The sequence below is a fragment of the Phaethon lepturus genome, unplaced genomic scaffold (genome assembly GCF_000687285.1).
Source record: "Phaethon lepturus isolate BGI_N335 unplaced genomic scaffold, ASM68728v1 scaffold41625, whole genome shotgun sequence".
In the NCBI taxonomy this organism is placed as follows: Eukaryota; Metazoa; Chordata; class Aves; order Phaethontiformes; family Phaethontidae; genus Phaethon; species Phaethon lepturus.
This window is the reverse complement of record NW_010543339.1, coordinates 4,708-26,478: the sequence shown is the minus strand read 5'-3', so window position 1 is coordinate 26,478 and position 21,771 is coordinate 4,708. Positions and strand designations below refer to the sequence as shown.

Below are 21,771 nucleotides of genomic sequence, written 5' to 3'. Positions count from 1 at the left end.
CGGGCTCTGGGCATCGCCCCGGGCCAGGGCCGCTCTCCAGCTCCGCACGGGGCGACCAGCCCAGCTCAGGCCCGGCTGGATGGCGTGTCCCGCGGCCTCTGGGGACTCCTGTCAGAAGCAGCCCATTAACACAGACAGATCCCTTATTTACTGCCCAAAGGGTTCAGAAACCGGGCTTGAGATGAATCATTATTCAGATACCGGCAACACCCATCGCTTAGCTACACGTTACTGGTGAGCTAGCACAGGATTCTTCTGTAAGGCCTTGGCTTGTTGCCGCATATGAACCAAGAGCCTTCACCAGTTCTGCTTTTCTGCAAGTCCAGCACTAAATGCTTTCTCGCCTTGTTGCTTGTCTGCAGCAGCGCCTTCCCACAACTGCCATCGTCCCTTCAGTGGGATTGTCTGTGGCCATAAAAAGCTTTTGCTGACAATGATGCTATTTTCTGAGGGAATGTGTCCAATGCATTTGACAATTAATAAATGTAATAAGTAATATTCTATTCTTAGGCCAAAAATCCCAGCTCATTACCTAGGAGCACTGCCCGGAAGATTGTGTCTCCCATAGTGCTCAGTTAAGTTGTGTGATTATCACTGCAGAAAGTGGCTTTGCTCTCCATACGGCTAACTCACATTTCCAACTGGCTTTTTGTGTGTGATATATTCTCCACCTCTAATTGATAAAAGCCAAATGTATACTTTTTACAGCATTGTTTAATGCTTGTATTTAAAAAGAGCTTTTGTTCCACGTTGGAATTGCACAGTTGTGAAAAATCTCAAAGGTGGAAAATGAAATGGACAAAATAGAAGTTAAACATCAAAATCATCCTTGACCCTGGCCGGGGTCTGTGCCTGGGGCTTTGTAGGATCAGAGAGTCAGGATTGAACCATCTGAAAGCCAAAAATACTGCACTACTATATTCCTGTGTGGAAGAGCTTATTTGTGGACAAGCTTATTTTAGGGTTTTATTTTCATACTTCATCCATGCTAAATACATTTGAAATTACATCCTTAAACTTCTTTGCACAAAGCATTAAAGTCAGGAGACTTTATTCTTCAGTTACAATCCACAGGGAAAGCAGCTCATACAATGCCAGTGCACATTTTTAGTACAATGAAGACAGAAGTTAACAAGTGACAATTACTACAATTTCATATATGCTTTAGCAGATCCAATAAGCCAGTTGAGGCTCAAAGGTCACACAGAGATGCCCAGGGAAATGTGGCAGAGGTGACAGATGAGGCACAGTGCAATGGCCCCTGCGGTCAGTGGGAGCGATCCAGCTGGTCCTTGCCTCCCATCCCCAGGTCCGAGCCTTACAGGCATCCCCCAGCCACATGTGAGCACCCAGGTCCCATACTGAGCCCCACCGAGTACCCAATGCACAGAAAACTCACTGAAGATGGCAGTGAGAGGCTTAAACAGCTCACTAGCAATACAGTTTTCACCAATAGCTGTTTTCTTCAACTTTGCAATTAAAGTAGTAACTCGCCCTCCAGCTTTATCGCTGTTTGATTCTTCTGCAGACTATTGCTTTTTGGGTTTCTTCAGAAATCCCCTGGGAAAGATACTGGCAGAGGACAGAAATTCTCCTTGCAAATGTGTCGTCAGCTGATGCAATCTCCTTTTCTCATTTTTACTATGTTGGGACACCATAAGGCCTTGTAACAACATCACAATACTTTTCAGAAAGGTATTCCACTCTTGTGAAAGGTTTTTTTTTTTTTTTTTTTAAATCTGCCATTAAAAATACTAAAATGTGACAGTAGCTTGAGATCAATGGTATAAGCAAGAAAAATTGGACTGCTTAAATTAAGGTATTTAAAAAAACACAACCCTTTTTCTTATTTAACAAAGGAATACTAGGTTTTAAGATACTACAAAGTTCAAGAGTACAAAAATATTTACCTTTTAGAAATACCCAAGCCTACGATCACATAAAGTATCAACTTAATATAAAAATCTTCATAAAAATATGGCCACCTATATTTAACCAAGTCCTCAAACCTGTCCTACGCTGACATAAAGGCTTCATTGAGAAATTCAGTTATGTCTAAACAGCTATCCTATAGATTAACTTTGTAATAAGTAAAAACAAGATTAAATACTGCTGTTATTGGAGAAATTCCAGCTTGAGAAGGGATGAGAACATATGGGGTCACAGGATAATGGTTGCCTCATGCCACGTTATATTTATGGCAAAAGCATAATTGCAGAAAATATGAAAGTAAATAGTATTTCTGCATCCCAAAGAGCAGCTTGAAATAATTGCACAAGTTCCTTGTATTTAAAAGTTATAAAGCTTTATATTTGTGCTTGAACTTACAGGGAGAGCCTCATTCCTGTGCCAAGTGCCAGCACAAGACAACTTGCCATGAACTCTCACATTAGAGATGAGACAGTGTGCTTTTGTTGGCCCTTACAGAAGGTGAATCATGGCTAATTGTTATTTATAGAGGATAAAAATCAGTCTACCAGGTCTGATAGACTTTATGTGGCCAAGAAGTCCATGCACAGCCAATAAATAGAAAAATAAAAGGTATTATACTTTTTTCAACTTATGTAGTGTTCATAAAACAGTAGTAGCACAACTCTAAGCTCTACATTTGAGTTTTCAGCCAATCTAGTTTTGCTGAACTTTAAAAAAAATGCATATATAACCTGCAGGATTTGAAAAACAAAACACTGGCTTTGTTGTTTTTTTGTTCTGAAAAACCTGTGGTCCCAAATTAGCCCTTTTGCCTTTTTAATAACGGCAAGTGAACATCTCCAGTATAGAACATCAGCTTTTTGGGAGCATCAAATCCCCTTTAAATTTGTAAATGGTACAAAGGTTTTGCAGAAGCTTTTGAAGCGGCGATGAGTTTTCTCTGAAGGTACAAAACAATGTGGTAGATATTCAAAGGAGAAATCAAATGCTTTGAAAAAAACCCTCAAAAGATCTAAAAAACTGCTTATGACAATATACCATGAAAAACCTGAAAGCTAAAACTGCATGGCATGTTTGGATAGGATCAGTGACTTGCTAAAGCCTGTGTTTCTTTTGAAAGCAGGCACGGCCCATCAGAAGGTCAGCGAGCTATAGTCCTTTCTGTGTTACAGGCTACGCAGACGCTGAACATTCATGAAGCCCATGGATTTCAGCAGGCTCAGGCTTTATGAAAAAGCATCAGTTTTTACAGGGACAAGTGTATCAGAAGCAGATCCCAGGTCCTGGGAAAAGCAAACGATATCAAAAGGTACTCCAATGTCTTGTTTAAAAAACCTGTCCTTACAGTGAAGTCTATGTCTGCTTTGCTACAACTAAATTCTCATCCCAATTAGTCTATCAGGCTTTGGTCACAGGTTTCAAAGGAGGCCAGGATCTTTCCTTTAGGGGCGTGTGCTGAGATTTTCAAAGACAAGACACCCAGCTCCCCTTCATCCAGTCAACATGTACAGTGAGAAAAAACACCAGCATTTAATTTGCTATCTTTTTTTTTCCTTTAAGCAGCTTTCGTTGAGTACCTGACTGACTGGACTCATTACTGCATTATTCCTAAGGCTCATTTCTAGCTTAGACCTCGAATCATGTTTAGATCAGGCAGGCCCTGTTTCTCAACAGGGACAGTATCTGCTGACACACCCCAGGTATCAGGACACTGAATTGCAGACCAGGAGTCCTACAGGAGTAGAGAGCATCTGTTCAGTAAACTATGTATTTGGGTACAGTAGCACAGGGGATAACAACTATGGTGCAGTAGCATTCACTGTTGGGTTTTGTTTGTTTTCCTCTGGCAGAAAATGCATTTTGAGAAGATCTTGTTCTTGTTTCAGCCCCTCTGAAAATGTGCATCCTTCTTCACAAGGGTGTTACCAGAATTTTAGGACTCCCCTTTGAATTCCTAATGCCAGTGGTTTGTTGCCCATTTCTGAAACTGAAAGCAAGTAAAAGACTGAGAAGCGAGAGACCATTTTACAGAGTGACGTCAGACACTTCCCCCTCCTAATCAGCACTGCTAAAATAACCACATTACACTACTAATATAAACATTAGAAAAAAACCAAATGCTCTGTAAAGTATGCCTTTCCATATGGCAGAAGCAGTGCAGCAAACACCTGGAACTTGAACATAATTCAGTTTCTGTAATTCAGTTACTTCAGTCTGTTTATGCAGGAAGCCTGCAAAGGGAATCTGGTTTGACTCTAGGATTTCTAGCTACAGTTCATTAACTGCAAAGCTGAAAAGCCATAGGTCAGACGTATGAGAAGTCACTAATCGTGATAAAGAGCAGCACGCCCTTCTCAAGGAACCTGACCCAAGAGTTCTTCTTAGTCTGGAAGCATGACAGCTCCTTATACCATCCAGGAATTACATACAGCATATTGCAGCTTTTTCAAGCTATTATGGCTTATAAGGGCAAATTCTGTTTCAGTACAAATTCTCACTAAGCTGGATGGTAGCTATGCAGCTGCACTTTGGCTAATTCAGTTTCCCTCTGCTGCTGCCAAGAATTTTCCTCCCGTGACAGTAACTAGCAAACACTGGCCATCTCCACTGCTCCCGCACTATAATGTATGCGCACAGATTTCAGCGGCAATGTTTGCTCAGGGCACCCTAAATAGCAATGGTGGTGGGACAAGAGAACTGTCACTGCTTATACCTAAACAAAATAAACCAGGAGAAAAGCTGTCCTGGCGTGTCTCTAGCCTCCCAAACTAAAGAGGCTAGAATATTGAAATCCTGTGTTTAATTTGGAGTAGTATGTAATGAACTTACACTGTGTTTTGTAATGTAAATCATCCTACTAAATGAATAGTTTAAATGAAGAGTTTAGGAGAGTGAATGATACAAAGGGATGGAAAGGGTTGGGAGATATGAAGCAACAACCTGAAGGTGACATGATTTGCAAAGGTCAGCCTTGATTTGCAAGTGCCCGCTTTCAAGCACATCAGCTCTCAGGTTCAGAGATTCTGGAGAAACTCCAGAATCATAATATCAATGTCTGTCAAATTAACAACCGAAAAAAAATAATCTAAAGGGCACTTTGAAAGCTTTGATGGTTTGCAGCAGATCTGATGAAACATGTTTACTGATCGTGAAAAGGGACTGTGTAGAAAGAGGTCCTGAATTCTTGTGAAGCATGGATGAAGGAAAGCCGCCTTACCATTTCACCTTCAGCATTTGCTCAAAGCTCTCAGGCAGGGGATTGCCATAGCTCTCCGGGAGAAACAGGGTGAGGATCCCGATCAGCACAGTCAGGCTTCCCATCAGGATATATGGTAGGAATCTGTCGTAGGCACCTGGCAGAACACAGGATGTGACAAATGTATTTGTATGTCCACAATCAACAAACCCATGTGTAAAATTTATATTCCAGACACTATGGCAATGCAAAATTAATTTGGAATAATTAGCTGCAATCTTTGCAAATATCAAAGGTGAATCCAAAACCCAGTTACATCTGGTATCTGCTAGCAAACAAAGGGATTTTTCAATTTTAAAACTACAATGTATGCTCTAGGATGGTGACCACCTACCATCAGTTTCAGACCATCCCCCATGTTTGTGTAGCAGCTAATAGGGTTTTTGCACATTTTCAGCTGGGATAGCCAACATCTTTGCAAGGTAACAGCTCTGCTGGGGTTGCTGCTGGAGTCTTCAGTACTACACTGTCATCTGGAACCAAATCCTCAGTTAAATAATTCAAGGTGAGGGAATAAAAATGCTCATTAGCAACCAAGCACTCATCAGCTGCCTGGGATTGTGCATCCTGCTGATTTTGTGCAAAAGAAGGAAAGGGACCATGGCAGCTGAGCAGGCCAATTTCAGACTAACAGGCCGTTAATGGGGGGATTCTTAAATACCTTCCGTATTGCAAAGGGAGAAAGCAGACAAGAGGCTCTAACCTTGGTCTACTCAGAATCTGGTTTTGATTTAGAAAGCAGCGGCCCCTGCCAGCAGCCCGAAGCTAGTGCACAAGCGTTTGGGCAGGATGCGAGACTTTCAAGTCATAATAGCACAGCAATGAAAAGATCTTTCAGTAAAGGGATTAGCTAGGACTTAAAGTATTTCAGGTAGAGAAAGTACCAAACTGGACTTGACAGCTTTATTTTTCAGCTGGGATAGAGCAGTATGCTTTATAACGTATGGAATAAACGAGGATGAAAGTGAAGACCCCTGGGTGCTTCACATAGAGCCAAAGTTGGCGGTTTGATCTCTCCTGTGTTCATGAGCTGGATGAACTGTGAGGTCCTAATTTAGCTGTAGCAAATATCAGCAGCTGATGAGTTTCTCCTAAAACCTCCTAAACTTTAGGTAACCATTCTGAAGACTGGAACAATATTTTTTAAAGGCTAAGCCTATGGAAACCTGGGAGAAAAAAACCCAAACAAAACACAACAGTAAAAACATTATCCTGTCTACATCTATTACTGTTACCTGTGCTGCAACGGAGACAGGAGACCCTGAGGAGCATCACAGTCCTGCTATCCCTTTTACTTCACATTTGCACCGTAAAAGTATGAAATAAAGACAATGTATTTTCATCAGTTTTGGTACAGTGTGTTCCAGTCACACTGGAACACAGAGGTGAAACACCAGAGGTGAGATACAGACAGTGGCCTCCTCTCCCCTTCCCTGGCGCGGTGAACCAGCATTAACCCCTTAGCAGTACACGAGCAGTGCTCTGCCAGAGCTGGCAGTCACGCTCGTTTTGTATCAAAGGTCTCTGCAGGAAGCAAAACTCATTAGGCGCAGGGGACAGCTGCATCGGGTCCAGGGATGGTAGAAGGAAATAAATCATGTGTGAGTGAAAGAAATAGGAGATTGAACACCCCAGACTAAGCAGCCAGTATTCAGAGATACATCCACCCTTAATCCCCTAATCTCTGTCACCGTTTCCTGTCTACAACATAAGGATCATTTCTGTGTACTTTAAAAAAAAAAAGCTTTTGTCAATCAATATTTGTGCAGCACTCAGAATGTGATGGTAATGAGTGTCAAAAATCCTCCTCTGACAAAATCAGTAATTCTGCTTACAGACCAAGGCATAAACAATAAGTAAAAGCAAAATGACTGCCAAGGTGCCTGGCTTAGTAACTCAAAAAACACTTCACGAGGGTCACAATTAAACACACTCTTGTGCTGCTTAATGTGCATATTTTCCATGTATTGCTTTAGAAAGCATGGGTTCAGGGGATGTTTGGATTCCCACCTGGTTCATTGGCTCCTGACATCCCCATCTCGGGATGTGCATGAAGAGAACAACGCAGTGAACTCCCTACTGCTAGATTTCCTTACTTGCTAGATCACTTCTTGTCACACTCTCCTGGGAAACTAACTGGCATCCCAGGGGGAATGCCCATTACCAAGATGTGACCAATTATTACCCCAACCACTCCACATGCACGGTTTATAAACCCATCATTGTCTTGGACCAGCTCAGACCCACTCTGGTGCTGTATGAATGGTCCCTCGCCACAATCAAGGAAAAAAGCTCCCGACCCTTCTGCAAAACCCAAGGAGCTCCCCTGCATTTCTATAGTGAACTCAGACCCAAGGTGAGAGAAGGGACGTAAAAGATGACAAATGAAAGCACTTAAAGCTCAGTCTGTGCTCTAGAAGCTCCAATAACTTTTTAAAGTATTTTCTTAATAACTTGTGTAGTGCAAGGCAAGAAAGCGCAAGTTGTCTCACCCAGGTACACAAAGTAAGGAGCGATGATGCTGCCCAGCCTGGAAGCTGTGGAAGTAGCTCCAATTGCCATGTTTCGCACTAGCGTTGGGTATAGCTCCACATTGTAGACATAAAGCATTGAAAACGCAGCTGTGATGCCAAATTTTCCAAGCATCACCAGGCCAACAGACAGGACATTAAAATCTGGAGGAGAAAAAAATAAAATCAAGGTAAATAAACAACACACTGTGCTTATTACTCGCATTTCTTCTGCACCCCAAAAGATCCTTTCCCTGTTTTTTCCCTAGCAGTGCAAGTTTGGGTTTTTTTGTTGGGTTTTTTCAATTATAAAATGTATTAGTCCCCTCCCTTGATGACTTGGCCCCAAACTTCCCACTGAGCATAATGTAGATGCTCAGGTTATTTTGTACTTCTCAGATTTTAGTCCTCTCCCAGTAAAACAGCATTCTTGAAATGGAACAAAATTCTGGATTACACAACAACAAAGCACAAGCTTAAATCCACCCCTTTTATGCAAAAACCTGCAGAGATTTACACACAGTGAAATCTGGAAGACTTGTGGGTTCTTTTAGCCTCTACACACAACTAGATAAATCACAGTACACTTTTGGCTCTCATTTTACAAGCTGGTTCCCCTGGACTATAAAAAGCTCAGTAATTTGACACAATAAATGAGAGCCATGCATGAGTCAGCATATACATACGCATATAAAAAAAAAAATCACGGCTGCAAGTGGTCAGCATAAACCTGACCTCAAATTTTACATTTGATCATGGTTTCCAGTAATTTTACAGAACTATTAGATAATGATATAAAATATTTCAAGCATTTTATAAACTTAAGTCATGTCTTGCATCTTGTACCTGCAGGAACCAGCTGAATGAAGAGGATAACACCTCCTCCTAAAAACAAGGTGGCAGATAAGGAGTAGCGCCGAGGGAGGGAGCGGAGAAGAAGCCAGGCAATCACATAGGCTGGAACTTCAATAATAGCCGAGAGGAAACAGTTGATGTAGGCATTTCCATGCCAGTTTGGAGTGCTGAGGGACAGGCCAAAGTAACCAACCGATGTGAAAAACCTGAGAAAAGCAATAAAACCAAATTATTCCAGAAACACCCATCTCTGAACACCTCCAGTGTTGCCTCAGATGTTGTTACAAAAATAGGATGTCGCAACGCATCGCCACAGGCATTGTGGCTTAAAAAAATCTCAGTGGCAACCCCATCTTTCTAATTCTGTCATCCCTTCCAGTGATCATATCCACAGCGGCTTGAAGAGACCTCTGATTTCTCTGTCTTTCCTGCATACACTACACCAAGTAAAAGGCTTTGTGGAAGTTGTTCACAAAGGCTTTTCACTGCAATGGACTCGTTAACGGCACAATGACATAACTCTTGAAAGCTTCCCATGCCAACTCCAGTAACAGGATCTCCCACCCTCAGCAGTTCCGTTACATCTTATTTAATCTTCACGAGAGAGCTGGATGTTCGGGTTTCAAATCTCAAGAGTGCCTCACTATGGCAGGCCAAGTGTGCTAACCAGTTCCTTTCTGCTGGGGGAAATATGTATAGAAAAGGGTCCCGGTTTGTCTATATGGTATTATTGGGTCCTCGCTCCTCGTTGCTGCCCAGGCAGGGATCAGGATCTCACTGAGATGGGCACTGTACTGAAACAGAATAAAAACGCTGGCCATGGGTCTGCTTCTTTGTTATGTTACTGAGTTGCTGCCTCTGCTTCAAGAAGGACATTTCTCTTCAAATAGAGACTATAGAGATGGGAGTGTCTTTAAAAAAAAAAAAAAGGCAACAGAATTTAAAATACATGAGTTGTTACTCATAGTTTCTTAAATATTTTACATCTGAGTCGAGGCTACTGTCTCCATAGTCTTGTGTATTAATGCGGTGCGGGTGCAAGGACTTTGAGGGCCACGTACCAGCCAAGGACTGCGTGTAGATGGGCTCCATGGCTGAGACTTATTATCTAAACCTGTGGCGTGTGCCCTCTAATCAGAAATTGTTCTATTGCCTGCGTACTTTAGGAATACACATTTCCTTACCACAAAAGTAATGACATAATAGTAATAGTTGCAATGTTTCGGGTTCGAAATAGGTCCAGAAGGATAGCCTTCTGCTGCTGCTGAGGCTTCGAATCCTGCATCTGAAGGAAAAAGGAAAACAAAACCAAAAAAATTCCCACACACCTAAGAGCAACACAACCTCTGCATACCCACAGGTTTGGGCAGTTATGAAGTTACGACTCTATCAGGGGATAACTCATAAGCCCGAGGGCCACTTCTGCACCAGGGAGGGCAGTCCTTAGGTAGAGCTTGTCTCTGCACCCAGCTGTATGCTGCAGTAGTTTCCAGTTTTTTGTTAAAAAAAAAGGTGGCACTGAGACACTGCACCATGCTGACTAATTAGAGAAGCATCAGCTGACAAGAAAGATGCATTAACATTTCCTTAAGGATCTAACAGAGTACTTCCAGGAGTAACCTCATCAACCAAAGGCATTTTTCTGTGCACTGTCCACTCAACTCTCTTCTGTTCAAGCTTCACAAACGGCGTGAAATAAATGCAGAAGATCGCCCAATTTTGCTGCCTGCCTGCCGGCACCCTGCCGGGGAGGGGCACGGAGGCCAGGAAGCATCGTGGGAGTATCCGCCACCCCAGATCAGAGATGGAGGGTCCAGTTTGAGGCTTGAAACAGGAATCTTCTGGGTGGTGCCCTTCTGCCGGCACGGAGGCCCCTTGCTGGGGGGAAGCTAGTGCTCATGCTCAGGTTTCCCTCCACGCCCAAAGAGCAAACCACCCTGGCCCTCCTTATGGGGCTACCCAGTAGAGCGGATGGTTTCCAAGGAAAGACTGTCTAGCATTCCAAAGAATGTCTTCCTACTTCAATCGGGGACTTAACGTGCAAACATCATCCTCAGGCTTTTGTGGACAGACACTTCGGCACACAAGATTCCCACGAAGTAAAGGAGAGCTGAGCTACTGCTTGGTCTCAAAAATATGCAGGAGTGATGAAAAGAAAACTCATGTGCTGGAGCCTGAAAAAGTCATGTCCCATATGAAAAACAACTCAAGTCTGGCTGTGAAGTAAGGTTTCTGTAGGATGGGCTTCCCATAGCTGGAACATGCACTTGAATTTACACTACAACATACACTTGGAAAAGAGATCTTCAGCAGCTCAGCCAAAATTCAAGCATGACAGTCAAGAGACAGATCCTGCCCACTGGAGGTGTAGCACGCAGCATCTCTCTCCTGCAGATACTGCAAAGGAGCACGCGGTGCTTTGCTTTCTGCCCTGTCAGGAGACATCAGGAGGCATAAACTGCAAGCTGCCAGTACAATGCAGGGAAGTAAGATCTGACATATAGACATGTGGTTATTGCTGACACAAGGCTGGAAACGCTGCTGGTTTCTTTGCACAAGAAAAATGTCTGTGGCAGAGCCACAAGACGGGGAGATGAGCACAAGAACAGCCATCCCGCTGCGGCCATGCTGCTCCCTGGCTTGCTGGGGTGCTAGGTTTGTGCTAGGCTTTTTCTTTTAACCAGTAAATATGAAATACGAGAAAAAAAACAGGCCTGTGGATGAGCTTATTGTTATTCACTGCCTTCGCTACAGTCATGCTTTTCAAGTGCCCTTGTAGCACTTGGGTGCTTTGGCTAGTTTGTGCAACCTGAAGAGTCCCTCGGGGCTCCACACAGCCCCTGCACACATGGGTGCTGATTTAGGGTCTCCTGCACAGTGCCCGGAGAAGGGCTGCTGTTAAACGGCAAACACCTAATACTGCACCAAGCTGAAATGGGGACAAATGCATCTTCCTCAGGTCTTCTCAGTGCCCGAAGGATGAAGCAATTGGTCACCCTTGCTCTGAAAACCATAACCAACCACTGTTGGAGGAAGAGAATTTTACTGTAAAAAACCAAACAAATAAAACCCCCTCTGGCTTCTCGTGTTGAACTCGCTAACCCAGCACTTACCTCACGCCAACACTCACTGCCAGCCTGTAAGAGCTGCTGGTCCAAACCATTTCTTTGCTGGCATTTCCCAACAAGTCAATAGGCCAAAGGGGGAAACCACCAACGAGGTTAAGTACCAGGATGTATGAAACATACCTCCGCGGTGTCGAAAAGCACGGCTGGGGCTGGAACGCCATTTATTTTTGCAGCCTTTCGGATAATAACTTCTGCCTCTTTATATCTTCCCTGGGAGATCAGCCACCGAGGAGATTCAGGAATGATCCTGCAATAAGTTTCAGAATAAATGACTCAACGTTTTCACGTAAGTAAAAATGTTATTAAAAACACATGTATCTTTTTTTAATGAGTTACACTATCACCTCACAGATCGCTTGCAGCAGAAGACAGTCAGCACAGAAGCATGTGGGCAATGTAATTCATGGATCTGTCCTACTGGGATCAGTGGGAGAAGTCATATATATGGGATGTGTTTATTTTCATGCTTAAGTAGATGCACGCTTAGGCCCTTGTCCCGGGCGGTTGTTTTTTAAGGAATAATTGATGTCAACCAGAAAAAACACAGATGTCACCAGATAGACAGCAAAGATGAGGGTAGCTTAACCAGTGTTGAGCAAAAATATTCTTGGGAAGCTGCACACAATGTGAAAATGCTTCAAATATGCACAGGGTTTAAAGGCTCTGTGTCACAGGAATCTTGTATACAAACCTCACAATTTTACCATAACTCTGAGGCAGGCTCTCCCAGGCAGAGGACAGTGGCAGCATCCCCTTGCAGAGTTGATAACATTTTCTAATCAATTCCAGGCATGTGTTGAGTGAATTAACACCAAACACAGGACAGAAAATCTCACCTTTCCTTAACTAAGTCCTTTGATCTTAACAGATGCTGCCTTCCTCCCTTTAGCCAGCAGCACTTTTTCCTCTCCTTGGAAAAAAGCGGGTCAGACACTCCTTTTCTGATGAACTCCTTAAAGGACTGACCCAAAGCCACGTCAATGGTTTTGAGCATCAGATCTTTTATATAAGATTGTTCAACCACTAACGTGACTTTCTGTGAGGTGAGTGGTCTCCACTGCTCTTTGTGGGCAAGCTGAGGAATGCAAGACTGCAAAGAGGATGCTGGGAACCTTCTGGAGAAATTGGAAGAGGAATGAATAAACGAGCAACTATGGCATGTAGCAGTGGGATGTGTAAGTCACACTGCCCATGGATGCAGTGGGTCCAGATGCCCAAATACCAGTTAATAGCAACCTGCCTCGGCAGAGCTTTGCCAGTGCACCTTGATCCCCATCCACCGCCACATTAGCCTCAGACTGGAAGTGCCATCTGTGGAAATTTTTGGCATGCTTTACAACATATGCTCTTAAAAAGTATGGAAATTCCCACCAAATAAATTTTAGAGCAGGACTCCAAAGCCATGCCATGGGGACAAATTTCATGTGCCTCACAGTGCCTGTTCTACAGCAGACATCTGAAAGGCTTCTACCCAACAACCATCCTCCCCAAAGAGCAACTGCTTGGTGCAGAGGGAAATGCTGCTGTGTTGAAGGAGTTTGAAACATTTCGAATTAAATAAGCAAATTGACCCTGAAACAGAATCAGATTGTCTTTAAAGTCAGATGACAGCAGAGGTGGAGCTGAAAACCATTTTAAAGGTTTGATTTGAAGACTAAAATTAAAAAAAAAACAACAAAAAACCAAAAAACCCAAGCCAAAACCATCAGCAGAGACTTCTGACAAGAGTGAGATCTGCAGGAGGTCTTTTAGACTAGAAGAGCGTGTCTAAATCACTTAACTGTTATAAAGACATTAATCTCTTATTTATAGGTATAACTCTTTCAAGCTAATAGGAAGAATGGAGTTCCCCAGATAAGACTAATATGAAAGGAAGGAATTCTTTTTGTTGTAAATTATCCTTATTTTAACAGTATGAGTAATGCCTTGCCTTTCCCTTCCTATTTTCTAAACATCTATCTCTTCAGAAAACAACAGATGCCCCAGGCAGCAACAGAACAAGGACAGCTGCCCTTCCTCAACGCTTCTGTCCAGCTGAGAAGAGCAAGGAGTGTTTCCTAAATTGTTTTTTCAGTCCCTCAGGGCAGAGCAACCACAACCTCCATGTCCACCAGTGCATTAGAGCAGGGGTGGGTGAGTGCAGTGGAAAGATGAAAGAAAACATGGACTCAGCCACCAAGAAGACAGCGTGGGATGGCTCAGAGGAGCAGGGTAAGGAAGAGCTAACCTCTGGTTTAGCCAGAGCTACTATGGGCTGAAGGAGCTCCAAATCAAAGTCTTGCTCCAGCAGCCAAAGCAAAGCCTGGGAGGACACACGGCTCCCGGCATGCAGAGACGGTGGGAGAGGGCTGGCCCGGCGAGCTCGGTCGGCAGCCATCTCTGCTTAACGGCATCCAGTGCAACGATAACATGCTTAATGATAGCGAGTGCAATAAACTGCCTGCCGCTGCGTGCCGAGTGAACGGGCTCAGCCATTCACTGAGGTTTTAGCACCAACCAGCAGGTGAACTCGCATTTAGAAATGGCTTAAAGAAAAAGGCAAGAAGAAAAGCTGGAATGCATCACCCAGCAGTACTGCAGGGGTAAACTTAGAGGTGGTTAACAGAGTCCAGAGTTAGGAGTCAAATACAGAATTCCCAAACTGCTCTGGAAAGCCGGTGAAAAAGTGGCTGCAAGCACACAGCCAGCACCAGCGAGGCTCTGCAGGTAGTTAACTTGACTTAAAACTGGCAAAAAACCCCCAAACACCCCCCCCCCAACTCCCGCCCCAAGGCAAAGACTCCTCACATGGCAAATAGAAAAAAAAAAAAAAAAAAAACCAAAGAGGAGAAACGGGACCCCCCGACACCCTGCTGTTACCCAGCACCCGGCGCGGGACAGCATCGGGAGGGGAGGTGGGGAGCGTGGCCTCGCGGCGCGGGGGCACTCACCACCATAGCGGGATGCAGAACAGCCCCGGGACAGTGAGCGCCAGCAGCAGCATCCGCCAGTCTCTGATGAAGTAAGCAAACAGTGGCAGCAACATGTAGCCAATCGCAAAAAATATGCAAACTCCTAATGTAGAGAATAGAATACGAACTGATTTGCCAAGAATTTCTGTGCCTGTTCAAAACAAGGGAGGTTGGATTAGCATTTTAACTCTTTCTACTCAAGCATGACTAAATACTTTACTGTATTTACAAAAAAATAAGCTAAACAATCTTAGAAACGAGCAGTTTCTCTTATAATGCTTAAGGGGACACTATCAAGTCCAAGAGATTATCATCATCACAGTGGTATTAATCTGGTGGAAGATTCCTCCAGGTTTTTGTTGTGCATCTCCCCTGGAGCTGCCATGGAAGCACCAGTGAGACCAGCACTATCTGGGCTCTTCCAGTGCCCCAGCAGTCGGGCAGAGCCTGATACAAAACTGTTTTCAATGCTAACCATAGTTATGCAGTTTCTCTGTTATTACCACCAGTATTTGCTCACAAATCTAACAGAGGTTTCGGAGACCCACGGTCCAGCGAGTTCTCCTCTACTGCAAAGGCTGGCAAAGTAAAAGAGAAACAGCTGACTGTCCTTTTAATGAAGTCTTCTTGTTCACATCTGCCGGGAGTTTACATGAGTTGGGAACAGAAAACGAAGGCTACTGAATGCATAACTTGAATGCTTGTTTAAAGCCCAAATGTTGCTACGTTTGGCGCTGTGGTACTTCCCCGCAGCGGCGAGTCCCATAGACTCCAGCTGCACTGAACGGCTCGTAATGTCCTCTTTTCATGGGAGACACCGAGCAGAGAGGATTTCAGTTATCTATCTCCATTAGCCTCACTTCCAAAATACTGAGCTCCATGAGCATACACTAACCCCAGCCAAACTACTGGGTGAACTGAGAGCTGGGAGGAACTGAAGGAGCTTCCCTCCTCCCTGGTCCTCTTCCCTGCCTGGCAAATCTGCTTCTGTCCTGCCCGGCGGTTTGTGGGATGGCAGAGATGACCTGGGCTGCCGTGCTGCCCCGCAGTGCTGGCACCAGCAATAGCAGCTGTCACCCAGCACAGCACGGACCCACCCAGTACAGAAAAGCTGCTGGGATTATCGGGGACCTTCAGAGGAAAGGAGCGACTACTGTTGGCTTTGATTAACGCATTGTCCGAAACAGATAAGGGCAGACATGGGGAATGGCCGGCAGGCTTTCCCGACATGCTCGGCTAGGACATGCCCTGCTCCCCCACTTCATCCCTTTGGCATTTAAGGTGCAGTTCATTGCTGAGCACTTCCAGAGAACAAGTCTGTGGATGGCAGACCGACATGGGTGCTTCAGGATGAAAGGATGTGAATTTACAGTGAGGTGGGAACAATTTTCCATTTATTTTTTAGAACAGAAGGCTGGAATGTTGGACCAGCACATCACAAGCTGTGGGACGCGACCAGAGAAGAAGACCATCTTCTAATAATGCTACTGCTCCTGTAGCCAGGCAGCAGTCAATGAAAGCATCCTACAACCACTGCGTCATGTGCAGCCTAGTGCCAACCTAGAATCTAGTAATAAAAATTGAGACTGTTGTAAGCCTTCAAGTGCACCCAGTGTCTTTTCCAATAAAATACCTAGCCACTGCTTAACAACATCTATGGACACCCTCAGGTCCACCTCAGTTCTTGTTGAGGTCTCAGCCCCAGGTCTACAGACCTCTCCTCTCCATCAGGAGCACCACAAGGGCCATAACCCCCCCCCAGTTTGATCTGGACTCAATGAAAAACCAAACAACACTGAGCAAACAGGAGGGTCTCGGGAAGTCTGGAGAGTATATTTGGGTTATACATGGTAAAACCCCCAACATTTAATATTGCAGAGAAAATGCAAAAAATACTCAAGAATAAAACACAATCCTGTTTGCTAGCTACATGAATACAGAAGCTGACCAATAGCTTTGGAGGGCAACTATTCTCATGAAGGTGGGCAGCAATAGCGCAAAGGGCAGGAAGAGCCCAGGTGGCTGAGAATGCTGGAACAGGGTCTGAGCTACACACAGGGAGGCAACACAGGTTTGGATGTTGAAAGCTGGAACAACAGGAGAAACCTGTGCTCAAGTGGTTACTTGAAAAAAAACCCACCACACCCCACTTGGGGACGGAGGGTACCGGGGCTGCAGAACAGCCAGCATCAACGTGGACTTTTTACGTCCCGGTGTCACTGCTCCCCTCCCAGGCGCAGGTCACAGCCCTGACCGCCGTCGGATGAAACAGGGGCAGCGTCTCTAGCACACCCCACAATCAGGATGGGCTTTCTTAAGGAGTTACTTTTCTTTTTGTGGGTGTATTCTCCTATCCAGCACCTCTGTCGTGTGCAGCTTCCTGGAAGCTCCTGGGTTTGCCTTGCCACGGGCAGAGGTTGGGGCACACGTTGGGCCACAGTGACCACGCAGCTACGCAGTGCCGGGTGGGAAGCACCATCCTCCAGAAGCCCCTCCCTCCTTACCAACAACACAGATTAGGAAGCTAATATCTAATTCAGTTTAGATTAATCCTGCGTTTGGTGACAACCTCAAGGCTGCCAGGGAAAGGCCAGCACGGCAAAGTGCCCGAGGCACCTGCGCCTCTGCTCCCAGAGAGTCGTTGCTGCTGCAACAACTCTACAGAAAACAGGATGGCCGAAGAGACAATGCGAGGGATAAAGTGCCCTCAAGCTGCAGCTGTGCAATTAAACAAACCTAACATTACTTCGGGAGACCTCTCTGGTCAGTGGGGTGCTCTAGGCTCCCTCAGCAGCTTTGCCTCTGCCGAGTGCCCAGGTAGCATCCTGATCCGCATCCAGCACTGCCCCGCGTTCCCAGGGGAGCTGCGGAGCTCAGCTCCTGCCTGATCGGAATCCGCGCCCCCATTACAGGGACTCAGGCTCCACAAACCCCATGTGCTTCCAAGACGATTTTCAGCCAAGCCAGCGCTCCTGACCTGGCGCCGTACCTCCCAGCCCTCCCATGGCAGGCGTTCGCTCTGGCTCCCTCAGCTCCACAAAGGAGTTAACTACCAGGACGGAGGGAGCAGTGGCAATGGCAGTGGCAGTGACAATGGCAATGGCAAGGGATCTCCCCGCTGACGGCCTGACCTACTTACCCTCCCTCCGCCCTCGCAGCAGTGACTCACGGCTGCCCAGGGACACAGTGCCGTGTCCCCTCCACAGCACTGATTTCATGTCATGCTCTTCCGCTCTATTTTTTCCCCTTGTTAAAGCCTCACAGGGGTAGGAAAGAACAGCATTAACTACTAGTATGTGGTTTTAATTTAGACTAGCTCACACAAATTGTAATTTTGACACCGTTGGTTTAAAAGCTGACATAAACGTAGATGTACAGGCTTTAAAGACAGCTCTTGCAAATCCCAGCTCTCCCCCGCCCGAGGCCTGCATCAGTTATCCCAGTAATTCACCCGTGCAGTCGCCTCTCCCCTGTGACTAGCGAGAGACTCGGGGGGGTCCCCCCTTCCCTGCAGGGTCCCCAGGCAGCGACTGCAGCCCCACAGCCTCCCCACAGACACTGGCTCTTTCTTCCTATGCTCTCTGTAGAAAACAAAACAAACCTTGGCCTCTAAAATTAGGGACTTTAAGGCTAACGGGGCTCTGACACCCTCCCGGCTCCTCCACTCCCGTCCCCCCATGCTGTGCCTGGAAATGCTGGTTTACTCCAAGGCTTTGCAGCCCTGCACCCAGGTACGCACCGACCCCTCTGCAAAGGGGCGGCGAGGCAGGGAGGAACCCGAATGCCTTCTCTATCTCAGACCTGCTGCTTCTGATAACAAACCCTGAACTCTGCCTTGAACTTCTTCTCCAAAGAGGAGGGAAATGAATGTTTATTTAGAGGTTTCCTGCTCTCATCTTTTTCTCTAAACCTGTAGAAAGTGTAGGCTTGAAGTATCCAAGAGCAAAAAAAAATCATACTGGTCTGAATTAGGAATTGTACCAGTGAGGATTTACCGCTGTCTAATTAAGTGATGCCGATTCAGAGGAAAAAACCCAAAACAAACAGATTAAATGCTTGCTTAACATACTAATGCAGACATGTTCATACCCAGTATGAAGGCCACCACGTAGTTAGAGATCTGTCCCATCCCCACTATGAGAAAGAGCACTGTGAACATCTCCCAGCTGGTAGAGAAGATCTGCAGGAAGCTGAAGCCAGTCTGCACAGCCATCGTCAAAAAAAGGATGTTCTTCCTGCCAAACCTTTTGCAAAAGATAAAAGGGATTATTATTGAAACAGCATTTATTTATTTATGGAGCACAGCTATATAAGAGAGCACGAGGGAGCATAAATATCCAACCTCAAGAGATGCAGCTTAGAACAACCTGAAGTTCCATTCATTTTAAAGAATTTTCATAAGCACTTAAAAAAAAAAAGTAAAATTCCAAGACCCAGGAAATAAACCAAGAAGAAAAATTAAGAGCAGAAACTTCAGGGAGACACTAGACAGGGACTGAAGAGACTAGACAACAGTTTGTAAGTGAGAGACACCTGGAGACTGCAAGCCACACAGCCTTGTTAGGAAAAATTATGGTGGTTAGGCTACTGGCATCTACACATTGCAATGCCATTACACTCTGAATCTGTTAAATAGATTTATCAACTGGTTTCAGTCATACATATTGCACCCTTTCTCTCACCCACTTGTTTGCATTAGAAGTACGTAGCATTTTCTTAGGGAAAGGTAAGAGCAAGCTTATGTACAGGTTTGCACGCCCGCGTGCTGGCCCAGGGCACGCTGCCCTCCGCAGGGATGCTGCACGGGCCGCACTGCTGGCTGCCTGCAGCAGCCCTTGACTTAGGAAGGGTTTCTGCAGCAGCACAGAAATGGCTCAGATACAGGCTCAGAACATATCCCTTTACTGACAAACCATTAAAAAAAATAAATTCAACAAATAGCTAACACTAGGTGACCGGGCTGTTGGGCGGGCTGACCAGCCGCGCTGCAGCCGGGGCACACACGCTTTCTCAGATGCTCCCAGTGGGCACATGGCACCAGTGGGATTTAGTGATTATCTCATCTCCCTTTCAAACGGTAACACCGACTGACTTCTGCACCGGGGGCAGGAGTCGGGAGATTAAATTTGGATCACAAGGAATTTAATGCTGGAGGCTTTAGGATTAAGACTCTCAACGAGTTTTGAAACCCCTCTGCTAAACCCCCAGAGGAACGCTGCTGCTCTTACGAATTCCTCACTAACAGGCAACAGCCAAAGCAGTGCTGGAGACCCCACCATAATGATATGAAGAAAAAAGGCTCAGGGCTGTACAAAGAGGGAAGCAGAGACTTGCAGAAGGAACATATATTCTGCATTCAACACTTGTGAGGCCAAAACTTCAATACTGCTGAGATAATTATCAAATGCCTGTAATGATTTTTTGATATTTTACTTGTACTTAGTTAGATGGTTTGACATGATTGCTATCCATTTACAGGTTATCTTTTTTTCTTCCTCTTGGTTATGCTTAATTTCCAGCAAACCATCTCTTCTATGCAGAGCTTCCTTTCAAAGGATAAGTTCTATCCTGCAGCTCTAAGAATGGACTGTCAGTTAATGTGTGACAAAGAACATCTTTTAAAGCACTAAAAAGGCCGGATAAAGAAAGAAGTGTGGTCGTGAAGTGAAAACCACCACATCAAAGCAGTTACATAGGCTACTTGCAGAGATCAGCTCTTGGTCTCCTAAAGCGCCCAAGAGGCAGTAATCCTATGCCTGGGGTCGATCAAGGTTGGGATTTTTGAAGAAGCCAGGCCAGTTACTTTATTTTGATCAAAACTCAGAAAACCGGACATTTAACTCTGTTACAACACTTAGGAACAACCGCACCAGCCGTGGCACCAGGTCTGCCCTGCTCTGCCCATGGGCAGACCGGGAGCCGCGGTGTTACCTGTCCGAGAGCTGCCCCGAGATGAAGGAGCCGATGAGGACCCCCACAAAGAAGAGGGAGGTGGTCAGTGGGGTTTTCCAGTCGTTCTCGCACACCAGGTTCCACTGCAAGAGAAGGGTCGGTGCTCAGACACAGCTGCAACGCCGCGTTGAGCCTCATCCAGGCACACAGGCTACCGGCTGGAGACACACACACTTCCATGTAATTTAATTTAGTTTCCTCACACCCGCATTTCCACCTATTGCTGCCACCAGCACGTTCCCAGTGAAGGTCACTGCCAGAACGCCCTGCTCAAAGCACAAAAAAAGGAGAAAGGAATTGCATCCCCAGGCAAGGCTCACCAGGCCGAAACACCGGCAGCCGTCTGACGGGACCCCATCGCTTCTGAAGTGGGTGGGTGGCCAGCAATGCCAAACCCGATGGGCAGCAGTGCGTGCAGCCCGGAGGATGTGCTGGCCCCATTCCCAGCACAATCTCCCCATCGCGTGCCTGTTCGGTCCCCCCGCACCCAGCACCTGGCTCTCCATGGCCCGAGATCCTCCCCACCAGAAAAGCAGAGCGATGGAGAAGGGTCAGGGACTGCCCCATCCCCGGCACGGGACAGCTTCCGGTTTACCTGACCTCTGCCAGCTCAAACACCGCTGCGTTTCTGTAACTTCTGGGGTTGACAAAACATATGCAAGAAGATGGACAGAACGAAATCTCTTTTCCTGCGCTGATGTGTTTCCAAATTCCTTTCCATCCCCACAACCTGCAGGGCTGACTCACTGCCCATCACTCAGCCTCGCCACCGGACCTGGCTGGGGCTGGAGGCTTAGGACAGGAGCCAGCGTGGAAACTTCCACCTAAAGCCGCTCGTAACCCCAGACAAGGTTTAAAAAAATAAAAACAGCATCATGAGTCTCCATCCACTGAAGTTACAGCCGAGCGTGTTTCTGCTGCTGCTTGCTCCAGTCCCGCTGACTAATCCCCCGGTTAAGGCACGCCTGCCAGGAGCACTTATGACTTCAAACATGTCACTCTCAAATTAGATAAGTCTACCACAAAGGCAAGCTAATTAGATCACAGATCAAAGTATAGCATAATTTTAATAATTAGCCATGCTCTCAGAGAGTGGGGACATGGCCTGCACCAGTGCTCACCCTGTGCTCGGGGAACGGAGGGGCCGAGCCGCCTTGGCAAGCGGTGGCCGAGCCCAGGCAAAGGCT

The 21,771-nt window shown here is 45.8% G+C and overlaps 1 protein-coding gene across 1 annotated transcript; it reads right to left on the bottom strand.

Annotated features, from left to right (window-relative positions):
• Positions 1-3,843: 3,843 nt before the first annotated feature.
• On the bottom strand, positions 3,844-21,090 carry LOC104615067 (solute carrier family 22 member 4-like). The gene is made up of 10 exons (XM_010288322.1): positions 21,072-21,090; positions 20,564-20,687; positions 18,722-18,876; positions 14,612-14,783; positions 11,802-11,928; positions 9,738-9,838; positions 8,545-8,759; positions 7,681-7,863; positions 5,150-5,285; positions 3,844-3,919 (listed from the first exon to the last, which is right to left on the bottom strand). The coding sequence occupies exons 1-10, from the start codon at positions 21,088-21,090 to the stop codon at positions 3,844-3,846; spliced, it is 1,308 nt and encodes a 435-aa protein (XP_010286624.1).
• Between the last annotated feature and the right edge of the window lie 681 nt (positions 21,091-21,771).

What these genes read in the sequence shown, in the direction of transcription:
- LOC104615067 (XM_010288322.1), bottom strand. An exon ending in CGTGGTGGCCTTCATACTGG is followed by an intron (nt 14,784 to 18,721) that starts GTATGAACATGT and finishes TGTTTTGAACAG; the next exon opens with GCACAGAAATTCTTGGCAAA. An exon ending in CATTCAGCTGGTTCCTGCAG is followed by an intron (nt 7,864 to 8,544) that starts GTACAAGATGCA and finishes TTTCTCCTCCAG; the next exon opens with ATTTTAATGTCCTGTCTGTT.